Below are 25,394 nucleotides of genomic sequence, written 5' to 3'. Positions count from 1 at the left end.
TGTGTGCGTGAAGTGGTGAGTCTCAGTGACTCTGGAAAATAGGAAGGGTAGCCAGTTAACACCTGTTGGCACAGGTGTGGTGCAGACCAGAGAAGAACAGCTCTGGTTTCTCAGAGGAAGAGATGTGCCGGCTTCCCATCCCTGTACTCCTAATCTTCCTCCCTGAAGTCTGCCCTCCACTTTGCACGCAGTGTGTCTTCTTTCTAAACTAGGGCTTCTTGAGCTTAGTGTGCATAAGAATCATGGACACTGCCTATGAAAAGTGCAGAGTCCTGGACCCTAACCTTGATTCTGGGTAGACCACATTTTGAGAAGCTTGGCACCAAAGCTAGCTAAGAAATTCAGACAAACTCTTTCCTGTCTCCTGTGGTCCAGCGAGGGCAGACAAATGGCATTTGAAGTAACCAGAACAAAAGACAAAGAATGAAGGATGAGCCATGTGAGCCAAATTGGTCTTCCTACCTAGCAAGGATTGGAACCCCACATTTTGTTCATGACCTCTCACTGGGGGTGAAGCAGCCCGAGCCCCTGGAGCGGAGAAAGTTGAGGGGGAGCTAAGAAAAGGGGTGGGAGAGGAGCTCCCCTCTTTTCTCTATTAATTGGAAGTCCCAAGGACAAACGCCTGATTTTCAAAATGTATTTTTCAGCCTTTTCTGTCCCCAGCTGCAAGCCTTTGAGATCACAGTGTGGTCAGATCCACATCACCATTTACACTTTGAAACAGATTCATTCCATACCATTGTGTTCTATCAAATTTGCATCTTAAGCCTTTGGTTTTATTGTGTGATGAAAGGCATTGTTTCCTATTTAAAGGAAAGTTAGCCAACAAGATCAGAATAGAGAGCTTCGGATTGTGTTTTTAGACCTGGGCCCACTTCTGTACAAACCAAATAACAGTAGATCAGAGAAGGACCATAGAGATAAGTCTACTTTCATGATGCTAGGGAGTCTGCAGACAAGTAAATCAGGAAAGATCAGAGGGAGCTGGTCTGACCTTCCTTCCTCCCCATTTGGGCTGTGTGTCGCCCACATCATGGAAGACAGCACACTGGGTATTTGTAACCCTGTGATTCCATTGAGGACCTCAGACTGGGCCTTATCTTATCCCCTCCCTGGTGCCATCATCTGTTCCTGCCCACCCCTCTCTCCTCCAGCCTCTAGCTCCCCCATCGGAACCAATCTGCGACTAGGCTGACCGCCCAGCTCAGAGTTTCTGCCGTTCCCTTTACTAACCTCTAGAACAACTAGTGAGGAATAGGGAGCTCCAGGATCAGTCAGGTAGTAGAGGGTGGGGTCAGGGGCAGTCCTTTTTCTGATGAAAGAGCAAGATAAAGCCTGTAGACTCACAGATCCAGAGCTGGAGAGGGGGTGCCTGGAGAAAGGGCCACCTAGGTGCCCGGAGAGTCCTTTGTCTTTGTGATGATGGTGATGGGCTCAAACTATGTGGAAAATTAGGGACAGTCACAAGAAAAACTCCTCCAAATTAACACAAATAGACAGATCCTGCAGGGGAAAAAAGTGAAAAGAAAATCGACAAGAATGGTTCCGAAGGGTAAAATGAATAATTACAGTCATTTATGTGTCCTGCTCACTCTTTATGCTTCATTACCATCCAGCACAGTCTCTGGTGGGACTGTCATGAAATGCATCAGATGGGGCATGTGCTGAGTTTTACCTGATTAGCAAAATGCTCACACTTGTAAACTCGGGTCCTAGAGCCCTTGGGCAAGATTGTTCTCGCTTAAAGTTAAAAATAAAGAAAAACAAAAAGGAAAGAACACACACAGAGAGAGAACTCCGAGGAAACTTGCCCCTGCCACCGGCCAGGCTGACACAAAGGGGTTAAAAGTTAAGTGGAAGTCGAGCTTGAAGGAACAAGACGGGGCCTCTATATAAAGTTGAAGGAGTCGTCTGGAGCCCGCTCAAACCTCCACCTTTTTTGGCCTCCACGGCGGCAACCCCGACCCCTGTTAACGTCCTCCGCCTGTGGGACTGAGCGGGGAAGCTCACGGTAGTGGCGGCCAAGGAGAGGGGCCGGCCTTGCCAGGAATAAAGAGGGAGGGGAGGGAAAAACGCCAGCTCGCCCACCCCGCTCCCGGGCGGAGGGCGGGGGCGGCGCGTCCCGCGGGCCGAGCGCGACTCGGGCTGAGCGCATCTCTCCGGAGCGGCGCGGGAAGGATGCTGGTCGGCAGGGGCGCGCGCGCGGGGCGCGGGATGCCGCGGGGCTGGACCGCGCTCTGCCTGCTCAGTCTGCTGCGTGAGTACCGGCCGCGCGCCCGGGCGGGCGGGGAGGGTCCCCGCTCTCCCGCGGCCGAGCGCGCAGAGCCCGGGGGCGCGGAGGGAAGGGACCCCGGCCCCCACCCACGCCCCACGCCCTCCGCGGCTCGGGGCTCGGGCCGGACCCGGGACCTTTGAACCGCGCCCCGCCGGGACCGGCGCAGTCACCTGGGAAGCGGCGGGGCGGACGGGAAGGGCAGGGCGGGCCACCCCGCCGCCAGGGTCAGCCAGCCCAGGTGTCAACGGGCCGGCGCGCCCCGGGCTTCCCGGAGTCAGAGCGTGCGACTCGTTGGAGTTGTCTCTAAAGTAAAGGGCTTCGAAGATGCCAGTCTGTTCGCGTGGTCAAAGGTGCGGGGCGCAAAATCGGAGCCAGAGCCAGGAGAGGGGAGGAGGGAAGCAGGAAAGTTCTGCGCCCGGGGGTTGATTCCGAAAGCCCCGGCTTGAGCGGCTGCTGGGAAGCGAGCGCAGGCGCCCGCCCGACCACCAGGCGGGGCAAGCCCGAATGGTACCTTTGAGGAATGCGAGCGAGGCCAACCTGGGACGAGGCCCCGGGCTCGGACGCCCAGGAGGCCTAGGAGTCCAGCTGAGTTAGGTGACCAGGGGAGTGTGGAATGAAGAACAGTCCGTGAAAAGATCCTTCCGTGAAAAGATCGGAAAGCTAAATTACAACTCCCTCTTCCCACACCTACACCCAGTCCCCTCTTCCCACACCCACACCCAGTCCCAGGGAGAGAAGGTGGCGGTAGATGGGGTTTGTTCTGCGCCTTGCCTCCCTCTCCCCATCGCAACCCCCCACCCTGGCACCAACTCAGACTTGTTACATTTGGGGGCTTTCTCCCCCTTCCCCCTCCAAGTTCTGAAACTAGTGAATAGGTTAGCAGGCTAGTGGACGCTCTTCCAGTCACACACACTTGCCCCTACTCCTTAAGATCTTGCTCTCACTTTGGTGAAGAAATAATAGGCGCTCAATAAATATTTATTCTTAATTGCTTTCATTTGGGGATAGCATTCTCCATCTCATCTCATTGCATTTAGAAGGTTTTAAACATTGTCTGTTGTTCTTCCTTTTGCTCAAGATTCTGCTTCCAGCCCTCTAGGGCTCCCAACTCCCTATTCTTACTCCATCCGAAAGGCCACCCACCATGGCCGCACAGAGTGACCTGGGCCTGCCAGTTAGGCCCCTTTGCTCTCATTGTCCTCTGCTGTCCCCCTCTGTGCCCACCCAGTTAGAGAGAGACTCGGGCTTGAGAAAGCTCTAAGGAAGGCTCTGGTTTGACCAGTTTGGCAGCCGTGGATCTGCCCTCTGGGGCAGGGAAAAAGCTGTTACTGAGCTGTCGAAGCGCTAGACCGGGGAACTCCCCTGGGTGCTAGACGACACCCTCCTAACAGGGGGGGGTTGATGAACAGCTGATCAGATGTTCCACTCTCCTTTGGCTACACAGCTTGTGATGACCTGGTCCCCGGCCGAGTGAGGCCCACCCTTTTTTATTTCCTCAGCTGGTCAGCTTCAGTCTCGCCTTGGCCTGTAGCAGGAGGTGGGGGGAGCAACTGACCTCCTGCAAAATCTGGGCCAGATAGGCTGAGAATTCCACTGTTTCAGCTTTGGGGGTGACAGCTGGGGCATGGACTACTTGGGCCAATCTGGAGCTTTACGTCTTCCCCGAGACCTTTCTAGGGTTTGTTTATTTTTTTAATGCTAAGAGTCATTTTCTGTCCTGGTATACATCGTGGGATAAATAAATGAGTGATCATATCTTGAAATGCCAATGGAGGGACATTGCAGGAATTCCGTGCTATTACTGCAAAATGTAGGGTACCGGGGTTTCGCTGGTTTCCGTGTCATGTACACCGACAGAGAGCTTTGTTCTGGGAAGTTCTTTCTGTCCCCGTGAGAAGTTGACATAAGGATGGGCACAGCAGCGAACCAAAAGTAGACTCTTCTTGCTGTGGATGGGGCTGCTCTGGGTGGTGACCAGAGTCAGAGTGGGAGCTGAGAGGCCACCAGGGAGGACTGCCGTGCCACCAACTGGGAGGAGAAGCCTTTCAGTTATTAGGAAACCCCATTTGTCAGGCTCGGGCTATCTGTTCCTTCCAAGACCTCCATGGCCTATCTTTCCTCTCACCATAAGGACACCCCTCCAACCCCCCCTCCCGCCCCTTCACATTCCTCTTCTTCCTTTGGGTCCTTCGTGCATGCTGACCCCACACCCATATCCTGTCTGGGGCTACATGTAAGAGGGGAAAAAAGAAAAGGGAAAAGAATTTTATCAGATATTTTCCAGAGGAGAGAGGACTCCACCCTTTGAACCTCTGCCACATGGCGACTGAGGAGGAGGAGCAGGCTTGGGGACCTCTGACTAATTCAGTGGCCCCCAGTGGTCCCCTTTGTAGGGTCGATCCAGTTGGCAGCACCTTTGCAAATGCAAGTCTTCTTCCGCAGCATTCCTGTTTGACTGAGAAAACACGCCTGGACATCTTTGTTCTTATCCCTTTGGCTCCACCTCCTGGGCCTTCTTGCTCAGTTGTCCTCACCTCTTTCCTTCTCTGAGTCTTTGTCTCCAAAAGCTCAGGGCAAGGAGCACCAAACTGCAGCAGATAAACTCGGGCACAGAGTCTTACAAAACAAATAGAAAAAGGAGGAACAAATTCCACTTCACAAGGCCTCACTGCCTGATTTCCTTTAGATGCCGGGCAGGAGGGCCTGGGCTCACTCTCAGAGCTGGGGGGTTGCTCAGCTCCCCGAGGGTGCCTGGCCTCCCTCTCTCCATGACTTTGCCTGCTCTCACTAAACAGCCCCGAGTGTGGAGAACTGAAAATGTGAAGGTGTGGAAAAAAAACAAAAACACCACCCTCCAAGAGAAAATGCTCGGAGTTGCCAGGGCAGAATTTCCTATTTTTCTGGATTTTGACTTCTCTAATGAGAACATTCTCTTCCCTCCTCAGCTAAGAAATAAAAACACATTATCTATGATGTTTTGTTCCGACAGCTGCTGACTTTGCTAGGGAGAAAGATGCATGCATCCCGGGGGAGTGAGGTGCACACAAATAGGGATGGACCGAGGTGTGCTTTGTAGCACCTGTTCTCTGGCCCCTCCCAATCCCCGGATCAGTCGCTTCCCTTTGGATGTAAAGGAAAAGGCCTTTTGGCTTAATTGGGAAGTCTGCGTCTTCCTGATTTGGGGGGAAAGACTCCAAGAACCCACAACTGATAGCTTGTAGTGGAGCGGCATTTCTAGGTGGCCAGTGGTGTTGTTAAAGAAAATGCCTTAAAGAATCTCTGGGTGAAAGAAAACCAGGCCTTGGATGTGCAGGGGCAGACAGGAGGTTGAATTGCTGAGCATGATACAGATAAAGTGGAACTTTGTATCTGATGGGCCCAAGAGATGCCGGCTGTGGGAATCCAGAGGCCAGAAGGAGGAGACAGGAGGGGTGCCTGGAGTAGCACAGAAACAGTGGTGCCTGAGGGTGGAGAAGACCCGGCACGGAGAAACTCTTCATGGTGTGGCAGGGGTGCTTAGCACAGTGATGTCTAAGTAGTTCAGGCTGACGCCGGTGTCTCTTCTGGGCTGGGCTCTGATCTGGTGCCATGCCCTCAAGCCTTTGATAAACACACACTCACCTGGCATTAGTGTGCTCTGGAAGAAAGGACTGGGTGCTTGGCTGGCCCCCGGCGAATCGGAAGGAGACAGGCAGCAACCTGAGGACAGGGAGGCACAGAGCTGTGGAAAAGGGGTCAGTGGCAATGAGGAGAATGAAGGAAGAGGGGACTGGGAGAAACGTTGGGCCCCCAGAGGAAGCTCAGGAGCCTGGGGTTCCAGGGTAAGTGGATGGGGGCCAAGACCAGCTATTTGCATATGAAAGAGGAGTCCCAGTCCACTGGTAGCCTCAGACCACAGACACTTGGTTTATGCTCACATCACAGCTTAGGTTCAGAGGAACCATCAGAAGGCCAACAAGCCAGTTCTTCGTGCTAGTCCAAGATGCCCGATCTTAGTGAGACGCATAACAAGGACGCTTCCTGAGTGCTCCCGGAAAAGAAGGGTGGCTCACCACTTCCCAGAGTAGTTCATTCCATTAAAAAACAAAACAAAACAAAAACATGTTATTTTCAGCTTTTCTTTGTATTACAATGAAGTTAGCTTTCTTGTATCTTCTAATCATTAACTTTAAATTCTATTCTTAATTAGAACCAGTTAATCTTCAGTAACTTCTTTTTTTTAAGATTTTATTTATTTATTTGAGAGAGAGAGCACAAGCAGGGGGAGAAGCAGAGGGAGAGGGAGAAGCAGGCTCCCCGCTGAGCAGAGAGCCCGAAATGGGGCTGATCCCGGGACTCCAGGATCATGACCTGAGCCAAAGGCAGACTCTTAACCGGCTGAGCCACCCAGGCACTCCAATCTTCAGTAACTTCTAATCTGATTCTATTCTTGGAACTACCACAGAATGAATCTGATATTGACCTGTCTGATCCCACTAGATTATAAACTCCTTGAGGACAGAGATTTATTTAAGTTGGGATGACACCCACACCACACCGCAGGAAGGAGTCTTCTCTTACTCTGTGCTCCCACAGCACTGAGCATGGTCCTTTGCACATCACTGGTGCTTATGACAAAAAATAAGAGTGAGTAAGTAAGTGAAATGAGTCTTAAATAAAGTTATTTATTCTCCCTCCCCAGATTCTTCTTTTCTGGATCAGAGGTTGGCAAACTTTTTCTGTCAAGAGCCACATAGTAAATATTGTAGACTCTGGAAGCCATATGTTGTCTCTGATGCATAGTCTACTCTGTTTTATTTTACAACACTTGAAACATGTAAAAGCCCTTCTTAGCTCACTGGCCATACAACAAACGGCCTGTGGGCAGATTGGGTCCACCAGCTGTTCGCCAACCCCCGATCTAGATGAAGTAACTCCAGGCCCTCAACCATATGAGACTTGGCTTCTAGAACTCTCCTGATTCTGGTCATCCTCCCATGGTCGCTCCCTAATTTAATAAATTCCTTCTTAAATTGGAGCCCTGAATGCGATGGCTGTCCGTAGAGGCGGTTGGCGTGCATATGTCTGTCATGGGCGCCATGCAATCTGAGGACTTCTTCCGAGCTCAGATGGTCATGCTTGGCGCCCTGAGTAGAACGAATGAGTCCAAGAGACGCTTCCAACACTAAAGAAATTTATAATGTAACTGAGGCGACAAGACCTATACTCAGGAAACAGCATATATGATTTTGTGCCAGATAAGTGGCGGAGAGACGTGTCTGAAGGCCTCTGAGAAGCAGAAGGAAGGGGGCCCTTGACTAAAGATAACCGCCATTTCTTGAGCGTTTACCAGCCGGGCTAACTGCTTTAAGCCCCTTAACTCCTCTATTCCTCAAAACAACTAGGAGGTAGGGGCGGTTTTTATTCCCATTTCACAGGTAAGGTCTAGAGAATTGAGGAAGCCTCCTTCCAAGCCCTGACAGCGAGAACAGGGTAAAGAAACCTCAGTACATGGTCTGACTGCCGAGCCCACACTCTTCGCATGGAGGCTTCACTGAAACACAGACTGGGAGGTCCCAGCGGAGGCAGCAGGCTGCTTCTTCCCAGTGCTGTCTCCCTGTGGGCTGAGACACCCAAGAATTCCTCCCAGAAACCCCTCTGGGGCCGGCTGCCAGGATTGGAACAGAAGGATGGGATGGGGCTGTCTGGCCAGGAGATCAGGGAAACACCAGCAAAAAAAACCCCACTAAACATAAGAGGGTCTTTGAAAAGCAAGACCAAGGGACACCTGGGTGGCTCAGTTGATTAAGCATCTGCCTTCGGCTCAGGTCATGATCTCGGGGTCCTGGGATCGAACCCCAGCATCGTCGTTGGGCTCCCTGCTCGGTGGGGAGCCTGCTTCTCCCTCTCCCTCTGCTCATCCCCTGCTTGTGCATGCTCTCTCTCTCTCTCTCTCAAATAAATAAATAAAATCTTAAACAAACAAAAAAAAACAAGACCAAGTATAGTCTCCTAAAGCATGGGAATTTAGCTAGTTAGGTAGCAGAGCTTTCTGGATGGGAGGAGCTGTACACCCTCTTTCAAGATGAAAAGATTTTTCATTTTACTAATTGTAGGTAGAAATCTCTTAAAAATATATTACGTTCCACCCCTGCTTCCTTAGTGCCCCTCAAAAAAAGGACTTCAACTTCCATGATTCAGTTGGATCAGGAAAATAATTTGGTTATGGTGCAACTCAGTGACTTTGTTAGTGCTTATTAAGGTGTATGCATTTATTTACTCCTACCATAAATGATGCCAGTTTGGTGTGGGTTTTAATACTCATGCCTGTTTTTCTTTTATCTCTGTTTCTTCTTTTTTAAGCTGTTGTTTCTCCTTATTGTTTGCTTCTAGGAGTCTCTAATTTTTAGTTTTAGCTAGGATATCAAATAACCAAGCTTGTTAGAACTACGTGGAAGACAAGAATAATCGTCTCTGAATAAGTGCCTATAAGTTAAATGCATTACTTTTACTACAGGACTTTTGTGACCTCTATTTGGCCATTTTGGGTTCTTATCCTCGTTTTTGCTAACTTCCTGATACCTTGTCTCCTCCCTTTGCCCCAGGTTCATGAGTTGAGATCAAATAGGATATCTAGAGTCAAATCGGGTACCTAGGGAGACACAGTTAGTAAAGGTAGAATGGGAAGTAAACAGCAGAAGATAGCCTTTTGTTTGATTTTAAATTGTACTTTTGTTTGATTTTAAATTTGAAAATGATCTGTTGGGTTGGGGCTAAAGGCTATTTGTCTGGAAGGCCCCGGTCTAGAATGGAATGGAGTGGAGGTTTCGCTGATTGTCTCCTAGAATCGAACTGGTAAGCTGCTGTTACTCCCTTACCGAGTGGGGAGAACAGAAGCTCAGATAAAGAAGGGTCAGCATTTGATGGTTTAATGCCACGGACGTGTGTGGGAAGAGGATGAACAGAGACCTGTGGTCAGTCTTTATTCATGTAAATGTTATTCCTGCAAGATGCAGTCTCTTCAGGGGAGCTCTAGATAGAATGGGAGCCCTAGAAGCTGTGAAACCATGGGACTCCCTCCCTGCCAGTCCCTCCGCAGCAGCCCCACCCCCACCCCCGGTTGGATTAGCTTCCAGGGCCCTACCACCATGTTCCCTCGCTCTATACCAACTCAAACGTATCCTGTCACTGAGTCTTGCCCTTCTGGCCTCCCTCTTTGACTGTTTCTCCAGGCTCTCAGCGGGCATCCTTGCCCACTCCAGGCTCAGGGACGTGAATCTGAGGTTGGGCTTTCATTCGCTTTGCAGATGGATCTGCTACCTTTGCTCGGTGTTTGGCCAGGTGGTGGGTGAGAGGAGGCTGCGGCCGCCGGGAGCCCGACCCTAGTGGGTCAGTAGCTGGCCTGGGTCCAGAGTTGCCTCACTCATCGGGCACAGGCACTCCTGTCCTCAGAACCAGCAGCAGGTCTCCACGCACATCTGGAAAAGTTCAAAACTGTTTGTCTGGGCGAAGGAGGCCCTGGGGGGGGGGGGTGTTCAAAAGCATGACATCACCTCAGTCAGGCCCAGCTTTCTTTGGAAAGAGAAAAGGGCTGGGCCAGGCTGAGCCAGATAGGATTCCCAGGAATTGATGTGTTGGAAGGAAGAAGAGGAAAGGGTGGGAAAGAAGGATGATGTCAAGGGGGAGTTCCAGTGGTGCCTTGGAGTGGTACCCGGAGAGGACGATCCTTCAGTTCAGTGTCCACATGTTCCCACCACCTGCCCCCTTCGGTGAGTTCATACCTTAGGGGCAGATTGCTGAGCAGGTCCTATCTAGGAGCAGAGGAAGACTGGATATGCTTCCCCATCTATTTTATTATGAGAAGACCACCTCCCACCTGACCCAGATAGGAGCCCATTCTTTTCTCTCCAGAAGGGTGGAGGATGCATCCTGATCCTTAGCAGTTTAGACTCCCTGACCCTCTGGCTCCTTCCACTCAAGTGTCTGCTAAACCTCAGTGGCCCCATTGCTCCCTGCCCCGCATAAACTATGGCCTCCCCTCTTGTCCAAAACCTTGGTGATTCAGGTTTTTATCTCTAAAATGGAGATGATAATATCACTTCTTCCTCCCACTCACCTGCACGTAATATTAAGATATGATTACTGTCGGGCACCTGGGTGGCTCGGTCGTTAGGCGTCTGCCTTCGGCTCAGGTCATGATCCCGGAGTCCCGGGATCGAGTCCCACATCGGGCTCCCTGCTCGGCAGGAAGCCTGCTTCTCCCTCTCCCACTCCCCCTGCTTGTGTTCCTGCTCTTGCTATCTCTCTCTCTGTCAAATAAATAAAATCTTAAAAAAAAAAAAAGATATGCTTATTGTCTTCACCTTTCATATCAATCTACTTGTAGCAGGTGGGGAGAGAGGCAGATGTGGGAGAGTGAAACTTGTCACCATTTTTAAAGGCAGCATTCTTGGTCCCAAGTTAATTGCAATGAAACAAAAGCCTAACTTCCCTCTTGATGTCGAGGGAAAGAAGAGGTGTCATTCTACATTGCTATTTACTTGGAAACCGCAAAAGATACAGACCTAGATCTCAATCAGGAAAATTTAAAGACAAGCTTTAGGGTGGCCTGGGATCCTCAGGGATCTTTCCTTAAGGGTGGTACTGCTGGGCGCTGACCTCTAGGCACCAAGCCCATCCCTAAGGTTTATAGGGCCCACGCCAAGAATAGAATAGAGGCCCTCAGTCATATGTCTAAGTACTTCAAAGTTACCAATCAGGCCTATTTAAATGAAATATCCTCTATCCTCTTACCTTGAAAATCATACCTTCATGGCCATCTGGAAGGCCACGTGTGAATTTGGACCCTGTCGGTCTCTGAGCAGGAAGAGATGGCCTTTAGCCCTAGCCCATCCCTCTTCCCTTCTTACTCACAACTCTGGCACACGTTGTTGGGGATCTTCTATGCATGCAAGTGACACACCACCCACATGCGAAACGTGCAACCCTTCTCCCTGAAACAGCCACCTCTTGGCCACTCTTGTGCCTTGGAGGTACATACCCGGTGCTGCAGTTCACCCTCAGAAGGATGGACTGGGAGAAAGGGCCGCATGAAGATCCTCAAGTGAGCAAAGAGCCATTTGGGCAAGAAGTTCTAGAAATTCTGGTCCCCACTGTATGACCTAGGAGAGAGGGCACATCTCTGTTGGCCCCATGGACTCCTCACGGTTTGGGGCCGGGCAGAGTAGAAGGAGGAACAGAATACATACTCTGAAGTTCAGGTCCTGTCAGGAATCTTCTCTTTCCTGGGTGTAAGGATGGCACTGATAGGTACCCCAGGAAACATGGAAAGGCAAGGACCTTCATGAAGATCTTCAGAGAATAATTAAATCCGGGAGCATTATACTATACCAATTTAATATTTGTCATTAATTTTCCCAACAATCCATGTAAGAAAAGACCCTCACTTTAGAGATTGGTAAACTGAGATACACACATATATATACACACACACGCGTTAAACTACGTAGTTATTGGCAGAGTCAGAACTAAGCTTTCTTCCCACTACATTTGATGAGAAACCAGGCCTTATATTCTCTAGTCCATCCACTGGATTCCTAGGTCAGAGCTTCTTGAAAGAAATCTGTGTGTGTCGGCGGGGGGGGGGGGGGCTGGGGCGCTGCTTACTGAGTTTCTCAACAAAAGACAAGGAGGATGGGTTTGCAGGCCATAAGGGAAAGAATGAAGGGAGTTTGGGAATGGGAAAGCCTTAGACAGAAGATTTTTAAGGGGGGGTGCATGGAAATGGCATGGCTGTAGTGATTATTCCAAGAGTATATTACTCTAGCGGATGGAGAGTGATGGAAGAGAGGAAGACACATTAAAAAGGAAATAAGGGTACTTCCTCCCCCATATTTTAGATCTCTGTGATATTTATTGAGATATGATTTGATATTTTAGTATTTTACTTAACATGTTACAAACATTGCCTTGTATTCTCATGTGGCTTTAGTTTTTCTTACAATTTTTTATTTGTAATGATTATGGTACATGACGTGCATATAGCATTTATCCTATTGTAATTCATTTAGTTGTTTGCAACTTTCCCCTCCTATAAATAATACTATATTAGACATTTGGTGCATACAAGCTTTCCCTTCCTTATTTTCTTAGGGAAAATCTAGTAGTAAGAAATTAATCACCTGTCCAGAAGGATAGTCTTGATGTCATGATGTCATGGATGACTGAGGTTCTGACTTGTCCTCCTTGTTTCTTTATAGCCTCTGGGTTCCCAAATACAGAAAACATGACTGCTATCACCAAAGAGTCAACCCCCCAAGAAATAACTTCAACTGTGTTTGCAAATGTATCCAACCAGAAGGCCACCACCCTAAGTCCTCTTGGAAGTACCACCCTGTACCTTGTCTCTCAGGACAACAGTGGTACCACTGCAACCATCTCAGGTAAAAAGTGCTTGTCTCAGGCCCCAGAGGGATGCTGCTGGTGCCTGGGTAAAGCATTAGGATATTTGCAGACAACCCCCAGGCCTCCTTTCCCCCACAGATGGGAACATACAAGCCCCACGAAATATGGTTTGTGCATCATGCTTTGGGGACCCTGAAGTAAGTTTCTGATAATTTATAGTGATATATAGTGACAACTTTCTCAGGCAGCTTTAGCAGCTGATCCTGATCAGTCATTCTCCTTGTACCCTGCTCTCATGCTGACTTCAGGTTAGTGATAAAACAAGGATCAGATGAAGACTCCCTAGAAATCTCTGATCTCTTCAGGTTCAAACTGCTTTTTGACTTCTTTAGGGTAGACCAGAATCCAGTTCAGTGTCAGAAACCCAAAAGCTCTTCTAATAACATTTTCAATTATAGCTGTGGTTCCAACAGCTGGCTTGAAATGAGTTTGGTAAGGGTTGGGACATGAAGTAGCTCTTAATTCCCCAAATTCCCTTTTCTAGTTTGAAGTCCATGCCAATATCATTCTCTATAAGGTTTTAATTCAAGACGGTGAACTGAGACATGTGTAGGGGTGTGTGTGTGTGTGTTTATGCAAACATGTGCACATGCACACTTGTGTTTTGTTTTGGTCTATTTCAGAGACTACAGTCAATATCACATCTACCTCTGAGATCACCCCAGTGCCCGGGACCACGAGCTCTTCTGTCCAGTCACAGACCTCTTTAGCTATCACAGTAACTTCTATCCCAACCAACTTTTCAACTTCAGACATGACCTTGAAGCCCAGTCTGCTACCTGGAAATGTTTCGGATTCCCCATACAACAGCACCAGCCTTGTGACATCCCCCACTGAACACTCTGCATCATTTTCTCTTACCCCAAGTACCATCAGGGTGGGTGAATTGGGCCAAAAGTGGCAGATTACCCCCTCACTTCATATGTATGCAAACCCTCTCTTCCTTTCAACCTCTCCTCATCCCAAGCAGTGAGATTTGGGTCATGTAAGAATTAGCAAGGAAAATATGTAGCTTAGGGGTGCTTGGGTGGCTCAGTGAGTTAAGCGTCTGACTCTTGATTTCAGTTCAGGTCATGACCTTAAGATTGTGGGATCAAGCCCCATGTTGGGCTCCACGCTCAGCGAGGAGTCTGCTAGAGACTTTCTCTCTCCCTCTGCCCCTCCCCTTTCTCACGTGCTCTCTCTCTGTCTCTCTAAATAAATAAATAATATTTTTTTAAAAAAGAAACTATGCAGCTTAAATATTGCTGGAAAGGATAGACAGGGGAAGAGAATAGTGGAGACAGGTATACCCAATGCTGTGGGTATTGCATTTCTAAGGAGTAGAAAGTAAAGAGGGATTCTCGGAGGTCTGCTGTGGTTCTTGTTAGTACCTCTCCGTCTGGGCTTTGACCAGGGCACCATCTCCCTTCGGGCATATTTGGAAACCATCCTCCATATAATGGGGCAACTTTTCCAAAAAGGTTTAGGACAACTACCGTTTCCTGTATATGAGAAGGTTTGACAGTATGCCAGGCATAGAGAAGCCATGAAGAACTGGGCAGACCAGGGTTGGTGAGCTCAGCCTTGGGGTCTATGGCTGTCAACAGCTTTTAGCAGGAAGGGGAGAAAATATGAGGGCGTGGAGCCTCGAGGCAGGTGTGAGGAACCTGCCTGGTTTCTGTTTTTAAAGGAACTAGAATAGGAATCTGGGGAGTCCAAGGGGCCAAGAGGAAAAAGAGTGTCACCAGGTTCTGCCTGGCCACCCCATTATCTGTTTGCTTACATGGCCTTGCTTGCAAGTGTATAATCCACTGCAGGGAAAACAGCCCCAGTGGGAAAAGTTCCTCCCTTCTTCCATTTCTGTACCATCTAAGCTAATGTTTACCAAGACTGCAGATAGCTACTTGCTGGCAAGCCTGGGATAGTAACAAGTTTTGATTATCTGATGGGGATGGGAGTGAGATGGTGGAAGGGAGGAATACCATTGTATAGCTCTAGTCCCTTAACATTTTTAAATTTCCTTTTTCCTAAAACCTCTTAAAAGAGTACCTCACAGAAATCAAAGAGAAAAAGGTGGGGGAGGGAATGAGGGGCAAAGATACTGGCTTATTTACTTTGTTTTTGTTTTAATACAGGGAGAAATCAAATGTTCCCAAGTCAAAGAAGTGAAATTGACCCAAGGTATCTGCCTGGAGCTAAATGAGACCTACAGCTGTGTAAGTCAAACTCCCCTCCACCTCACCCCCATCCTTTCCTCCTCCCTCTTGTCCCACAATCCTTTCTGAACATCCTTAAGCCATCCTGGACTGGACCAGACTTTGGTCGGGGTGGGAAGAACTTAGCTTGGTCAGGCACTTTCCAGCACTGAGCTTTGGGTTTAGGGAGTAAGAGGCCCCATCTGGTGGGCAAAGAAGGCAAAAACAATTTTATTTAAATTTAGTTGTTACTTTTTCCCTCCTCTGTTGTACATTGAATATGTATGTACATAGTCAGATTTAAGTTTGCTTTTGTGTTAAGAAAGTCCTTAGTGAAATATAAACTAGTAACCTAAAATACCAATTGTTTATTATTATTGACATGTAACTCTTTAATCCATATAGAGTGTCTTTGTGCTTAATGCTGTAGTTTCCATATAACTGGTTTTCCTAACATTATTTATTGAATGATACCCTCTGTTGTTGATTGGAATGCTGTTTTTTAGCTTCTATTAAGTTTTTATATGTCCCAGGGCATATTCTTCAGAGATATTTTATTTGTTCGGTTTGTCTTTTTTTTGCCTGTTTTAAATTTTTAAAAATTATTATACTTTTACATTGTAGTATTTTAAATATCCAGCCAAGCAGGTCTTTGCTTGCTACACTATAAAAAAATGTATTTTTTGCCTATTCTTTTAGAAAAACTCTAGAAACATCTTGTCAAAATTAAAAAAAAACAAAAAAACAAGATTTTCATTGGAACTGCTATAAGTCCCTCTGTATTTTTCTGGTCTTCTCTTGTATTGTTCAGCATATTGTCCTTTTAGTTTTCAAAAACTAAAAGCTAGGTTTTTTTTCCTGTAGGCTTTATGAACTTTTTAAGGTTATTTGTAATATAGATTTCCCATTAAATATTCTAATTGATCATTGGTGGTATATTAGAAAGTTGAGTTCTGAAATTTATCTTGGGTTTAGCCATTTTCTTTAACATACTTGTTAATTACAAGAGCTTTATAGTTGATTTTTTTTAAGGCAAGCTATCTTGTTACCTACCACAATACATTGTTTTTCTCCTCCTTTTTAGTAGTTACACCTTGTTTCAATTTCAAGTCTTATTGCATTGGTAAGACTATACTGTACAGCATTAACTTTTAATGGTGATAGCAGACGTTCTTGCTTTGTTCCGGTAAATTTTCCTGACAGTTACAATTTCCTTGACAAAGAATGGAATGACAGGACTCTTCCTATTCACTTGTAGGAAAAAACATTTCCTTACAAGTTGGGAATCCATTTAAGGGAGCCATATATGTGGTGTGTGATTGCATAGATTGGGAAGGACCTGGGTAGACTGTAGTCTGTAGAAAACATTCGGCTATTTATTTGGTCCATTCTGACTACCCATATTTTACCTGTGATTTTCAGCTGGGTCATTCTGACTCACAGATCTCTTAAAATTATACCTAAGGTCTTTATTTAGCCTAGGACTTTTAAAAACAATGGGGATTGCAAAGATATTAGTTCACACAATAGATAACAAGTGCAATTTGCAAAATGGTGAACTTAAACATGATTATACAATGTACAGGTAATACTCTGTGTTTCTGATACTGACTTTCAACTCTACTTATTTAAAAAAAAAATTGCCAAACCCTTTGCTAATTATAGCTTTAAAAAAGTAACTTTTATTTTTTTTTTTAGTAATATCCTGGTTAAGCACTTATTTTCCTGTGCCAAAATGCTGCTTCTTTGTACCACTGATTTAGAACTAATTGCAGAGCATTCTAAGTGTCTGTCCATTGCTCTTCGAGGTTCACATTTAACTAGGGTCATCGTACAAGACAAGGTGCTGGAAAGTTACTGCTACTCCAGAAATAACTGCTCTTACTGTGCTATGGTTGCTTTCTCTCTGTGGTCTTTACGGTCTCATCTATTCATGCCACAGCTGAGAAGGTCTGTACTCCCTTCTGAGGTCTGGGGAGGATCTGTGAGTAGGGATGTGGAAAGACAGCAAGTCCTCTGGTATCCTGAAGAAGGCTTCTGCACTGCTCATGATGAATCAGCTCTGTGGTAGCACCAGGTCATGCTACGGTTTTCCTGGCCCCTCTGCCAGTCTTGGTTCCCTTTCTTCCTCAGGGGTCCTTTGCCCCAGCCCCCAAGCAGCAGTGCCTCCTAAGCCCCCCAAGGTAATTTCTCCCCAGTCAGCAATTCTCGCTCAGAATCTTTAGCCAAAGCTCCCGATTGTGTTTCAGATTCCTTTTCCTTGAGTCCTAATGCATGTTTGTCTGATAATCAATCTGTTCCAAGGGCTGTGAGTGGCGTGGTGCCTGCTCATTTTCCTTAGGTTGCCTTTGCACTTTTGGTGTCAGAAGGCCTTAAGGCACTGGTTCTAACCGTGGGAAACTCAAGTCCCACTCACAGCCTGAGGAGAAGCATGAAGGATTTGAATTCCCCTAACATCATGTCCTTGAGTACTTGTGTTGTGTTGGCATGCTCCTGCATCCAGTGTATTCCCATAACAGAATTACGCTTGACTGTTCTCAGGTATTGACACTCACTCTGCACTGGGATGTATTGCATATCCGACCTCGTAGCTCTCACTCTGTGGATCATATAGACCTGTCTTTTGTCCATGTATCTGCAGACATTTATTTCTCAGCTACTCTCCTTTTGCTCCCCATCCTTCACCTTTAGACAGAAATCACCTCTGTCAGCTGGGGGAGGGAAGGCAACCCCACGCTCTTCTCAAGCACCTGCTACCCCATCTTAGAGTCCTCATTAGCAGCACCTGTCACTCTGAGTCTGACTTTCACTCTCTTGGCTGCAGTGTCAGGGTAATTTAGTTATTGTGGTTATGGTTTCCCAAATAATTTCCAAAATGTGAGATTACTTTATTCTCTTAGGCTATACCCATTTATCTAGGGGTTTCCACCAAGAAATTTTTTAATGGTGGTAAAATACACATAACATAAAATGTACCATCTTAACCATTCAGTAGTCCCAAAATAGTTCAGCGGTATTAAGAACATTCGCATTGTTGTGCGGTCTCCAGAACTCTTCATCATCCAGAGCTGAAACTCTACACACATTAAACCACTTCCCATTCCCCCGCCTCCCAGTCCTTGGCCACCACCATTCTACTTTCTGTCTCTGTGAATCTGACTACTCCAGGTACCTCATAGGAGGGGAGTCATACAGCCTTTATCTTTTTGCGACTAACTTATATCACTTAGTGTAATGTCCTCAAGGTTCATCTGTGTTGTAACTTGTGTCAGAATTTACTTCCTTTTCAAGGCTGAATAATATTCCATTGTTTGTAGAGACCACATTTTGTGTATCTCTTCATCCACCAACGAACACTTGGATTGCTTCCACCTTTTACCATGGTGAATAATATTGTTATGAACATGGGTGTACAAATATCTCTTTAACACTCTGATTTCATTTCTTTTGGGTATATACCCAGAAGTAGAGTTGCTGGATTATTTGGTAAATCTATTTTTAAATTTTTGAAGACTCGACATACTGTTTTCTATAGCAGTTGCACCATTTTGCATTCCCACCAACAGAGCACAAGGGTTCCAATATGTCCACACCCTCACCAACATTTGTTATGTCCTGTTATTTATATATATATAGTAACCATCCCAGTGGGCATGAGGTGGTATGTCATTGTGCTTTTGATGGGCATTTCCTAATGATTGGTGTTGAACATCTTTTCATGTGCTTGTTGGCCATTTGCACATCCTCTTTGGAAAAATCTCTATTCAAGCCCTTTGCCCACTAATTTGTTTTTGAGAACTACCTTTCTTTTGAACCACATGTGTTTCTATGCAGAGGTTGTATTTACTCGGCTAGTTCACATCACCCTTATTCTGTCACATTGACTTCATCTCAGGCAGGCTGCTTCCAACCTCCAGATCATATCCCCCAGCCCACGCCTTCCTTGCCCTCTGCCCAAACACTAAAGGTCAGTTTCCATGCAGAAAAAAATAACTTACAGATGGAGGACAGATGAAGACAGTGTGTCTCCTGGAGAGAGCCTGAGATCTGGAGACAGCCTAACTCCTTGCCCTTGGCCTGCTGCCCCCTTGTTGTGTGACTTGTGGCAGGCCCTTCACTCCAATCTCTAAATGAAAACAAGGTTTTACCTCCAATATCAAACTCGCACCAAAATAGATAAAATGAGAGAGAGAGCGAGAGAATGAGAATTGATCCTAAAAATCTCAGCACTGAGAAAAACCTTAAGGCTCATTTAGAAAAATACCTGTCCCTCTCTTCCCCACTCCAATGTTTAACATGCTTCTTTAACATGTTAAGAGTCTTTGCAAAGTTTGAGGGTGCTACCCAAGAAAGGTTAGATGGTTTTATTATTGTAGGTATTATTTTTGCAAAGTAACATGTGTGAGCAGATGTGGCTAGGGGCTCACAAATCTGATTCTCATGAGCAAAATGGCAAAGGTTGTGGTTTCCTCCTGCCCACTCTCCCATGGTATCTGCCCACAGCCTCTCTTGGGGAAGGATGTTTATTTCAAGCATCCGGAGAAACACTGTGCTTTGTTCAAGATCCACCTGCTCCTCTCCAGTCCCCAACACAATTCACTGTTGCTGCTGAACTCCAAAGTGGGAGGCTGGCCGCGGTCATTCCCTTGAATTTAGTCCAAGAAACTAAGCAAAGGGTGGAGGAATCCTGTGTGGAGGCCAAACCAGTTGGGACGTTAAGTTGAACAACAATTCTGTGAGTTCCTTTGTTTGTTTGGTGCTGTGCTTAGTGCAGTCTGGGTTCAAAATTATGAAATTATGTAACGTACACCCACTCCCCCAACTAAGGAGTCTTAGAGTCTAGCCAGAGTGAAATGACTATAACAGTAAGGCAGAAGATGATCAAACCTCAAAATGTGGATTCTGAGGGATATGGTGCATAGTATGGTTTTTTATTAATAGTAACAGTACTAGCTGTCATTTGTCCAGTGCCCATTAGTTTCCACAGACACCTTGTTGGGCACTCTTCATACAACATCTCCTTAGTCACAACTCAGTCTTCAGCTTAGAAACCTCACACTCAGACCAGCTGCATGACTTGCAAAGAACCTAGTAAATAGCAGAGGCAAGGCTGATGCCCAGTCTATGGAAGATAGGACCAACTTCATGGAGGAGGTGGGATTTGAGTGGAGTCTTGAAGGATGGGGAATCCAAGGAAGAAGGTGGTGTTCTTCCTTCTTCTTATAGCCAGGGTTGTGAAGGTCACAGGCTCTCACACATTTGGGCTCCCCATGGTGGTAGCACCCCATCCGAAGGCCTTTCCCTACCAGCTTCTCCAGCACACATTCTCCCCATTCTTCAAGACCTACTTTGACATGTCACTGCTAACCCCAAACCTGATGTGCCCTCACCCTCCTTTGAATGTCCATAGCATTTTAGCAGTGCCTTTGTCATGGTTCCTACCATGGAACTACCTCTGTCACCTGTCTCTTTGTGCCTCAGTTTCTTCATCTGTCAAATGGGGAGAATAATAACAGCCATCTGAAAGGGTTATGCAAAGCCTAAATGAGCCAATATGCGTAAAGTACTCAGAACAGTGACGGAGACATAGTAAGCATCATGTATGTTCTCTGCCATGCATGCAGACAGAGCTGTGACTGTGTGAAGTTCATAGCTATCCCCACCCCAACCCTAGCCCACCACACACTTGATACACGTGCAGAGATTTTCACAGTGTCTTACAATCGGGGCTTCATAAATGTCAGAAGAGGTGACTATGGTTGAGGTGCAGCTTCTTAAGATTCTGTAGTTTGAGCAAGGTGCCGTTTTGTTTGGCTTGTTTAGATTATGCAGGAGCCCTGTCCCTCTGCTTCTCTCAGGAAGGAGACGTAGCTCAACCAGAGACACTCCAGAAGCCCGGAGTCATCTAGGTAGGGACTTCCCTCCTCCTCATCCAGAAGGCATGGTGTTTGGGAGGGTGTGGTGCTCACAGGAAAGCAACACAAGGCTCCCCAAAGAGAAAGGATCCTAGAGAAGAAACAGACTGTTGATCATATCCAATGGTGTCCAGACTGCCCGCCGCAAATGCTGTTTTCAAGAACCAGATTTTTCCAGAAACAGAGCCTCTATCCAAGTATTTCCTTAGAGACCTTTCCCTCAGGGGTAAAACAGCAGTGGCTGGAGAATTCAAATTTCTGTGACCTTGGTTCTTGAGGGCCTTCTGAGGCTACCTCTGGACTCCTCTCTGTGACCTGGAGGTTAGGTAGCCCTGCTCTTCTGGCCTCATCCGAGCCCAGTGAGCTCCTCCTGAGCTCCCTTAAATTCCAACTGAGAGAAGAAAGCTGGGGCCTCGGGCCAATCCCGACTCTGCCTTGTGCAGGAGCAAAGGATCCTGGGCTTTCCTGCCGCGGGCCACAGCCGTAGGAAAATACCCAGGCTGCTTTCCAAGCTGGGAGGGCCCCAAGGAGCGGCGCTGCCCCACAAACAGGAAGCTTTCTCCCCCACGGAGGCTCAGTTCGGATGCCCCTCACACGCCCCAGCAGTTTTCCCCGAACAGGAAAGCTGTCGGAGCTGTTCAGGCATTTCCTCCTCACCATCTGCCATCCGGACAGAAGAGAGAGTCTTGGTTTCGGTTCCTTTCCTGTGCGGGGGGGTGGGGGGGATGGGGGGGTGGGGGGTGTGCTCTGATTGGAAGCTGCTGGAACACATCCTGGGACATGTGAGAAGAACAGGGTGTTGGAAGGGTACAGCCGGTGTTTCCGACTCATCCCGGTCCCGGGACTCAACTATCAAAGAATCATGAGGATTTCTCCTCGGGGGGCTGAGTCCTTGAGTCCTAGAGACCAGCCAGCAGCCTGGAGCAATCTGTGAACCTCATGGAAAACTGGGGTCCATGCCATTAATGAGAAAGAGGGGATGATAAAAAAAAGCCATTTCAGTTTGAGCCAGGCTCTCTGTGAGCCCCCTTGGGGGGTAGGAGGGAAGGGCCCGCTGATGCCACTGAGGCTACAGCCAGAGATTTGTGCTCTATCCTCACTTCCCTTGGCTTTTCCTCCAACATTTGGGGCTATTGTAACCTTGAAACAAAGGATTTTCTCTTTGTCAGTAACATACTGTTCATATTTTCTGGTATCGGCGATTTCTTTCGACTTTAATTTGAAAGAGTGTGCGTGTGCATGGGCAATCCTTCAATAAGATGCTGTTCCCTGAATTCGTTCTCAGCCCCTTTCAGTGCTGCTTATGGTGCTGATACATATTGTTTTGGTTACTGGAAAATTTTGGAGTTTTTTTCTTGTTGAGTTTTTGCACATATATAGTTCACAGGATTTTTTTTTTCCAGTTATAATTTTAGGTGGGAAAAAGGGTAATAGAGAGTAATAGTGTGACTTGAATCAGGATTATTGCCTAAGACTCTGGACCCAGTTCAGGGTACATTAGTAATTTCATCTTCTGCTCGCCATTTCTTTCTGTCTTCCCAGGAGGACTTTAAGAAGGATAATGAAGAGGAACTAACCCAAGTCCTGTGTGAGAAGGAGCAGGCTGAGCCTGGGGCCGGGGTGTGCTCCTTGCTTCTGGCCCAGTCTGAGGTGAGGCCTCACTGCCTGCTGCTGGTCTTGGCCAACAGAACAGGTAAGGGGCGCATCTGTCTTGGGGTCTAGGGAGAAGAGCTGGGCTAACTTTGGGAGAGGCTCTCCTGAGATGGACCACCCTGGCCATCAGAGCATCATCTAGAACATCATAGGAGGGCACAGCTCTTCCAGCTTCTAGATTCAGCAGTCCCTGTTTCTAATTCTAGAACTTTCCAGGAAGCTCCAACTTCTGAAAAAGCACCAGTCTGACCTGAAAAAGGTAAGTTCTCTAAGATGATGGGAATTCTCAGAGGGAATACTGGGTCAAGGGAATTCATTCGAGTAGGGGAGAAAGTAATTCTCTTTTCTAGACCTGTCCTTCCTATCTCTCCAACCTTCTCCGACAGTCTTTACCTTTCTGTGCTTGAACCAAAATTTTATGGTGCAACTTGATTAAGAGATGTCAGTCTTCAATCCTGTTTAGAAAAATCCCTGAGGTCAAAGTCTTCTTGTGTTTCTCCTCTGTTGGGTCTAGCATGGGCTCCAGAACTCACATCCCACAAGTAACAGTCTGTCTGTTCTGTGTCTTCCCTTCCAGCTGGGGATCCAAGGCTTCACTGAGCAAGATGTTGGGAGCCACCAGAGCTCTTCCCGCAAGATCCTGATTGCACTGGTCACCTCAGGGATCCTGCTGGCTGTCTTGGGCACCACTGGCTATTTCCTGATGAACCGCCGCAGCTGGAGTCCCACAGGAGAAAGGCTGGTCAGTTTAGGGGTCCAAGGCAAAGAAAATGAGGAAGATAGTGGTCCTCTGGGGAGGTCCATAAGTGTCACGAAGTGGGGAGGAGAAATCCCAGGAAAGGTACTTCTGTGCCTTTATGCATGGACGTGCATACACGCACATTACCATGTCAGTGGACAAGGCTGAATAATATGGAGCAGATTAGGAAGAGGGCACTAACTGGAGTCAGCCCACCCGCTCACTGTGGCAGCAGATGGCTCATATCATCTATTTCTGATTTGGCCAGGGGTAGTTCAGCTGGGTACAACCAGAACAGGCTGTTGAATCAGCCACACTTTTTTGCATGTATATTAAGTGCCCATGGGTCCCATCTAGCTCACAGGAAGGGACATATGGAAAGAAAATATACTCTTGAAGTGTTCTGGATGTGGGAGGACAACGCTGGGGTTTGACCCTTGGCCTCTGGCCTGCTCCCTTCTCTGGGGAGGTTATTCCATCCTGGGGACTGCCTGGTTGCTGGCGGGAGCTGGTTATTGAGTCTCAGTGGCACGGTGTGGTGCCTCTCCTCTGTCCTTTCTCCTCTAGGAGCTGGAACCCTGACCGCTCTTCAGGAAGAAAGGAGTCTGCACATGCAGCTGCAACCCCCCCCCTCTCCTCCCCCCATCACCGCCTCACTCCCCTGCTTACCAGATAATGCTCCTTTATTTATACACTGTCTAGGGCGAAGACCCTTATTACACGGAGAACGGTGGAGGCCAGGGCTATAGCTCAGGCCCTGGGGCCTCCCCTGAGGCTCAGGGAAAGGCCAGTGTGAACCGAGGGGCTCAGGAGAACGGGACCGGCCAGGCCACATCCAGAAACGGCCATTCAGCAAGACAACACGTGGTGGCTGATACGGAATTGTGACTCGGCTGGGAGGGGCGAGGCTGGGCAAGGTCTGGGGAAGGGGCCCCTCCCTGCATCTGACCACAAGCTGCCTCGATCCCTTACCTTCTCCCCTTTCCTGCTGCACACACCCTCGGAGGCCGTTCCTGGGGCCCTGCACCCCACCAGGCCGAGGGTCTCTCTCTACCTTGGGGACCGGGAGGTAACCCCTGCCCTTTCCACGTTCAGCTCGCTAAGCTTAGAATCTGGTCTACTTTGAGTGAAGGTATGAGGGGGAAATGCCAAAGTGGAGGGAAGCTACCAGGGTTGGGGGTGGGGGGGTGATGATCTTGCATCATTCACACATGGGCTTCTTCCCTCTCCCTCCTCTCTGCCTTATTAAAAGAACTCCCAGGGGAAGCATGGGCTTTTTCTGGGCTACAATTTCCTCCCAGGAGGCTTTGCCTTTTCCTGTTTCTTCCTCATGTCTGTCTTCTCTACTTTAGGGAAACCAAAGCAACCCAATGTACCCGCTCCTTTGTAATGATATAACCAGCAAGACTTGTTGTCTTAAACCGTCTCCCTTATGCCCACGCCTAGTCACTGTGGATTCAGGCACTGGCTTCCCTCAGGTTCCCCTGAGCTCCACACCTTCTTCCCCCACATCTGCGTACAGAAGCCTGCACTGTTTTCTGGCTGAGCCTGGAACGAGGCTCCAAGTTTTGAACAATGTCTTGTGTCTGTGTTTGGGAGACAGGGTAGGGGTGCATGGACACATGCGTCCCTACCTTTGGGGACAGATGAGGGAGAGGGGATGGCTCAGTCCTTGTCTCTCTGGGGCTCACAGAGTCTCATCTTGGGCCCCTGTTTCTCCCTGTGGGTCCGAGTGGACAGGACCATGGGACCAGATCTTTGAGCCAAGCCACTTGACCTGTGCACCTCTGAGGAAACCCCTTGGTCAGAGGCTAGGTCCTGGCCTTATCCTCTGATCTCGATGGTTTCCTCCTTCCTCCCCCTGACTCCTGGGTTGAGCTGTGGACTCAGTCTCCCAGCAGACTCCTTTCTGTCTCTGCCTCCCCAACCCCAACCCCCTCACTGCTCTGCACCCCCGTGTAGTCAGAGCCCCTCGACATCTCCAGAGGGGCTTCATCACAAGCCACCTCCTCTGTCGGTGGCCCAGGTTTTCATTTGTATTTTTTTTTTTTTTCGAGAGGGGTGAGCAGGGATCCTGGTTTCAATGACGGTTGGAAATAGAACTTTCCAGAGATAGGAAGATTGGGTGGATTTTATTTCTGAATACAAAATGGTGTGTGTAAATACTGTAATTAAAGTGATACTGAGACACA

At 47.8% G+C, this 25,394-nt stretch overlaps 1 protein-coding gene and 1 long non-coding RNA gene across 5 annotated transcripts in view; one reads left to right on the top strand and one right to left on the bottom strand.

Moving 5' to 3' along the window:
* The window catches only part of LOC123846076 (uncharacterized), a 7,382-nt gene extending 4,442 nt beyond the window's left edge, over positions 1 to 2,940 (bottom strand). Inside the window, exon 1 of one of the 3 annotated variants that reach the window (XR_006791177.2) lies at positions 2,446 to 2,940. This is a non-coding gene — a long non-coding RNA (uncharacterized LOC123846076). Of the gene's footprint in view, positions 1 to 1,347; positions 1,832 to 2,445 lie in introns of those variants that run through there. The other 2 variants (XR_010412265.1, XR_006791178.3) reach the window with 2 other exon arrangements.
* On the top strand, positions 1,947 to 25,394 carry CD34 (CD34 molecule). Of its 2 annotated transcripts, none has more exons than XM_045877128.2 (8): positions 1,947 to 2,257; positions 12,514 to 12,696; positions 13,342 to 13,595; positions 14,836 to 14,916; positions 22,353 to 22,503; positions 22,670 to 22,722; positions 23,041 to 23,205; positions 23,905 to 25,394. In XM_045877128.2, exons 1-8 carry the CDS (start codon positions 2,179 to 2,181, stop codon positions 24,088 to 24,090), a joined length of 1,152 nt encoding a protein of 383 aa, XP_045733084.1. In that variant the 5' UTR covers positions 1,947 to 2,178; the 3' UTR covers positions 24,091 to 25,394. The 2 variants fall into 2 exon arrangements, with proteins under 2 accessions (XP_045733084.1, XP_045733085.1); XM_045877129.3 differs by having other exon boundaries at positions 1,962 to 2,257; positions 23,770 to 25,394.

This window comes from Mirounga angustirostris, unplaced genomic scaffold (assembly GCF_029215605.1).
Source record: "Mirounga angustirostris isolate CCGP_5_RB_7025 unplaced genomic scaffold, mMirAng1.0.hap1 SCAF_6, whole genome shotgun sequence".
Taxonomy (NCBI): domain Eukaryota; kingdom Metazoa; phylum Chordata; class Mammalia; order Carnivora; family Phocidae; genus Mirounga; species Mirounga angustirostris.
This window is presented reverse-complemented; position numbering and strand designations above follow the sequence as displayed.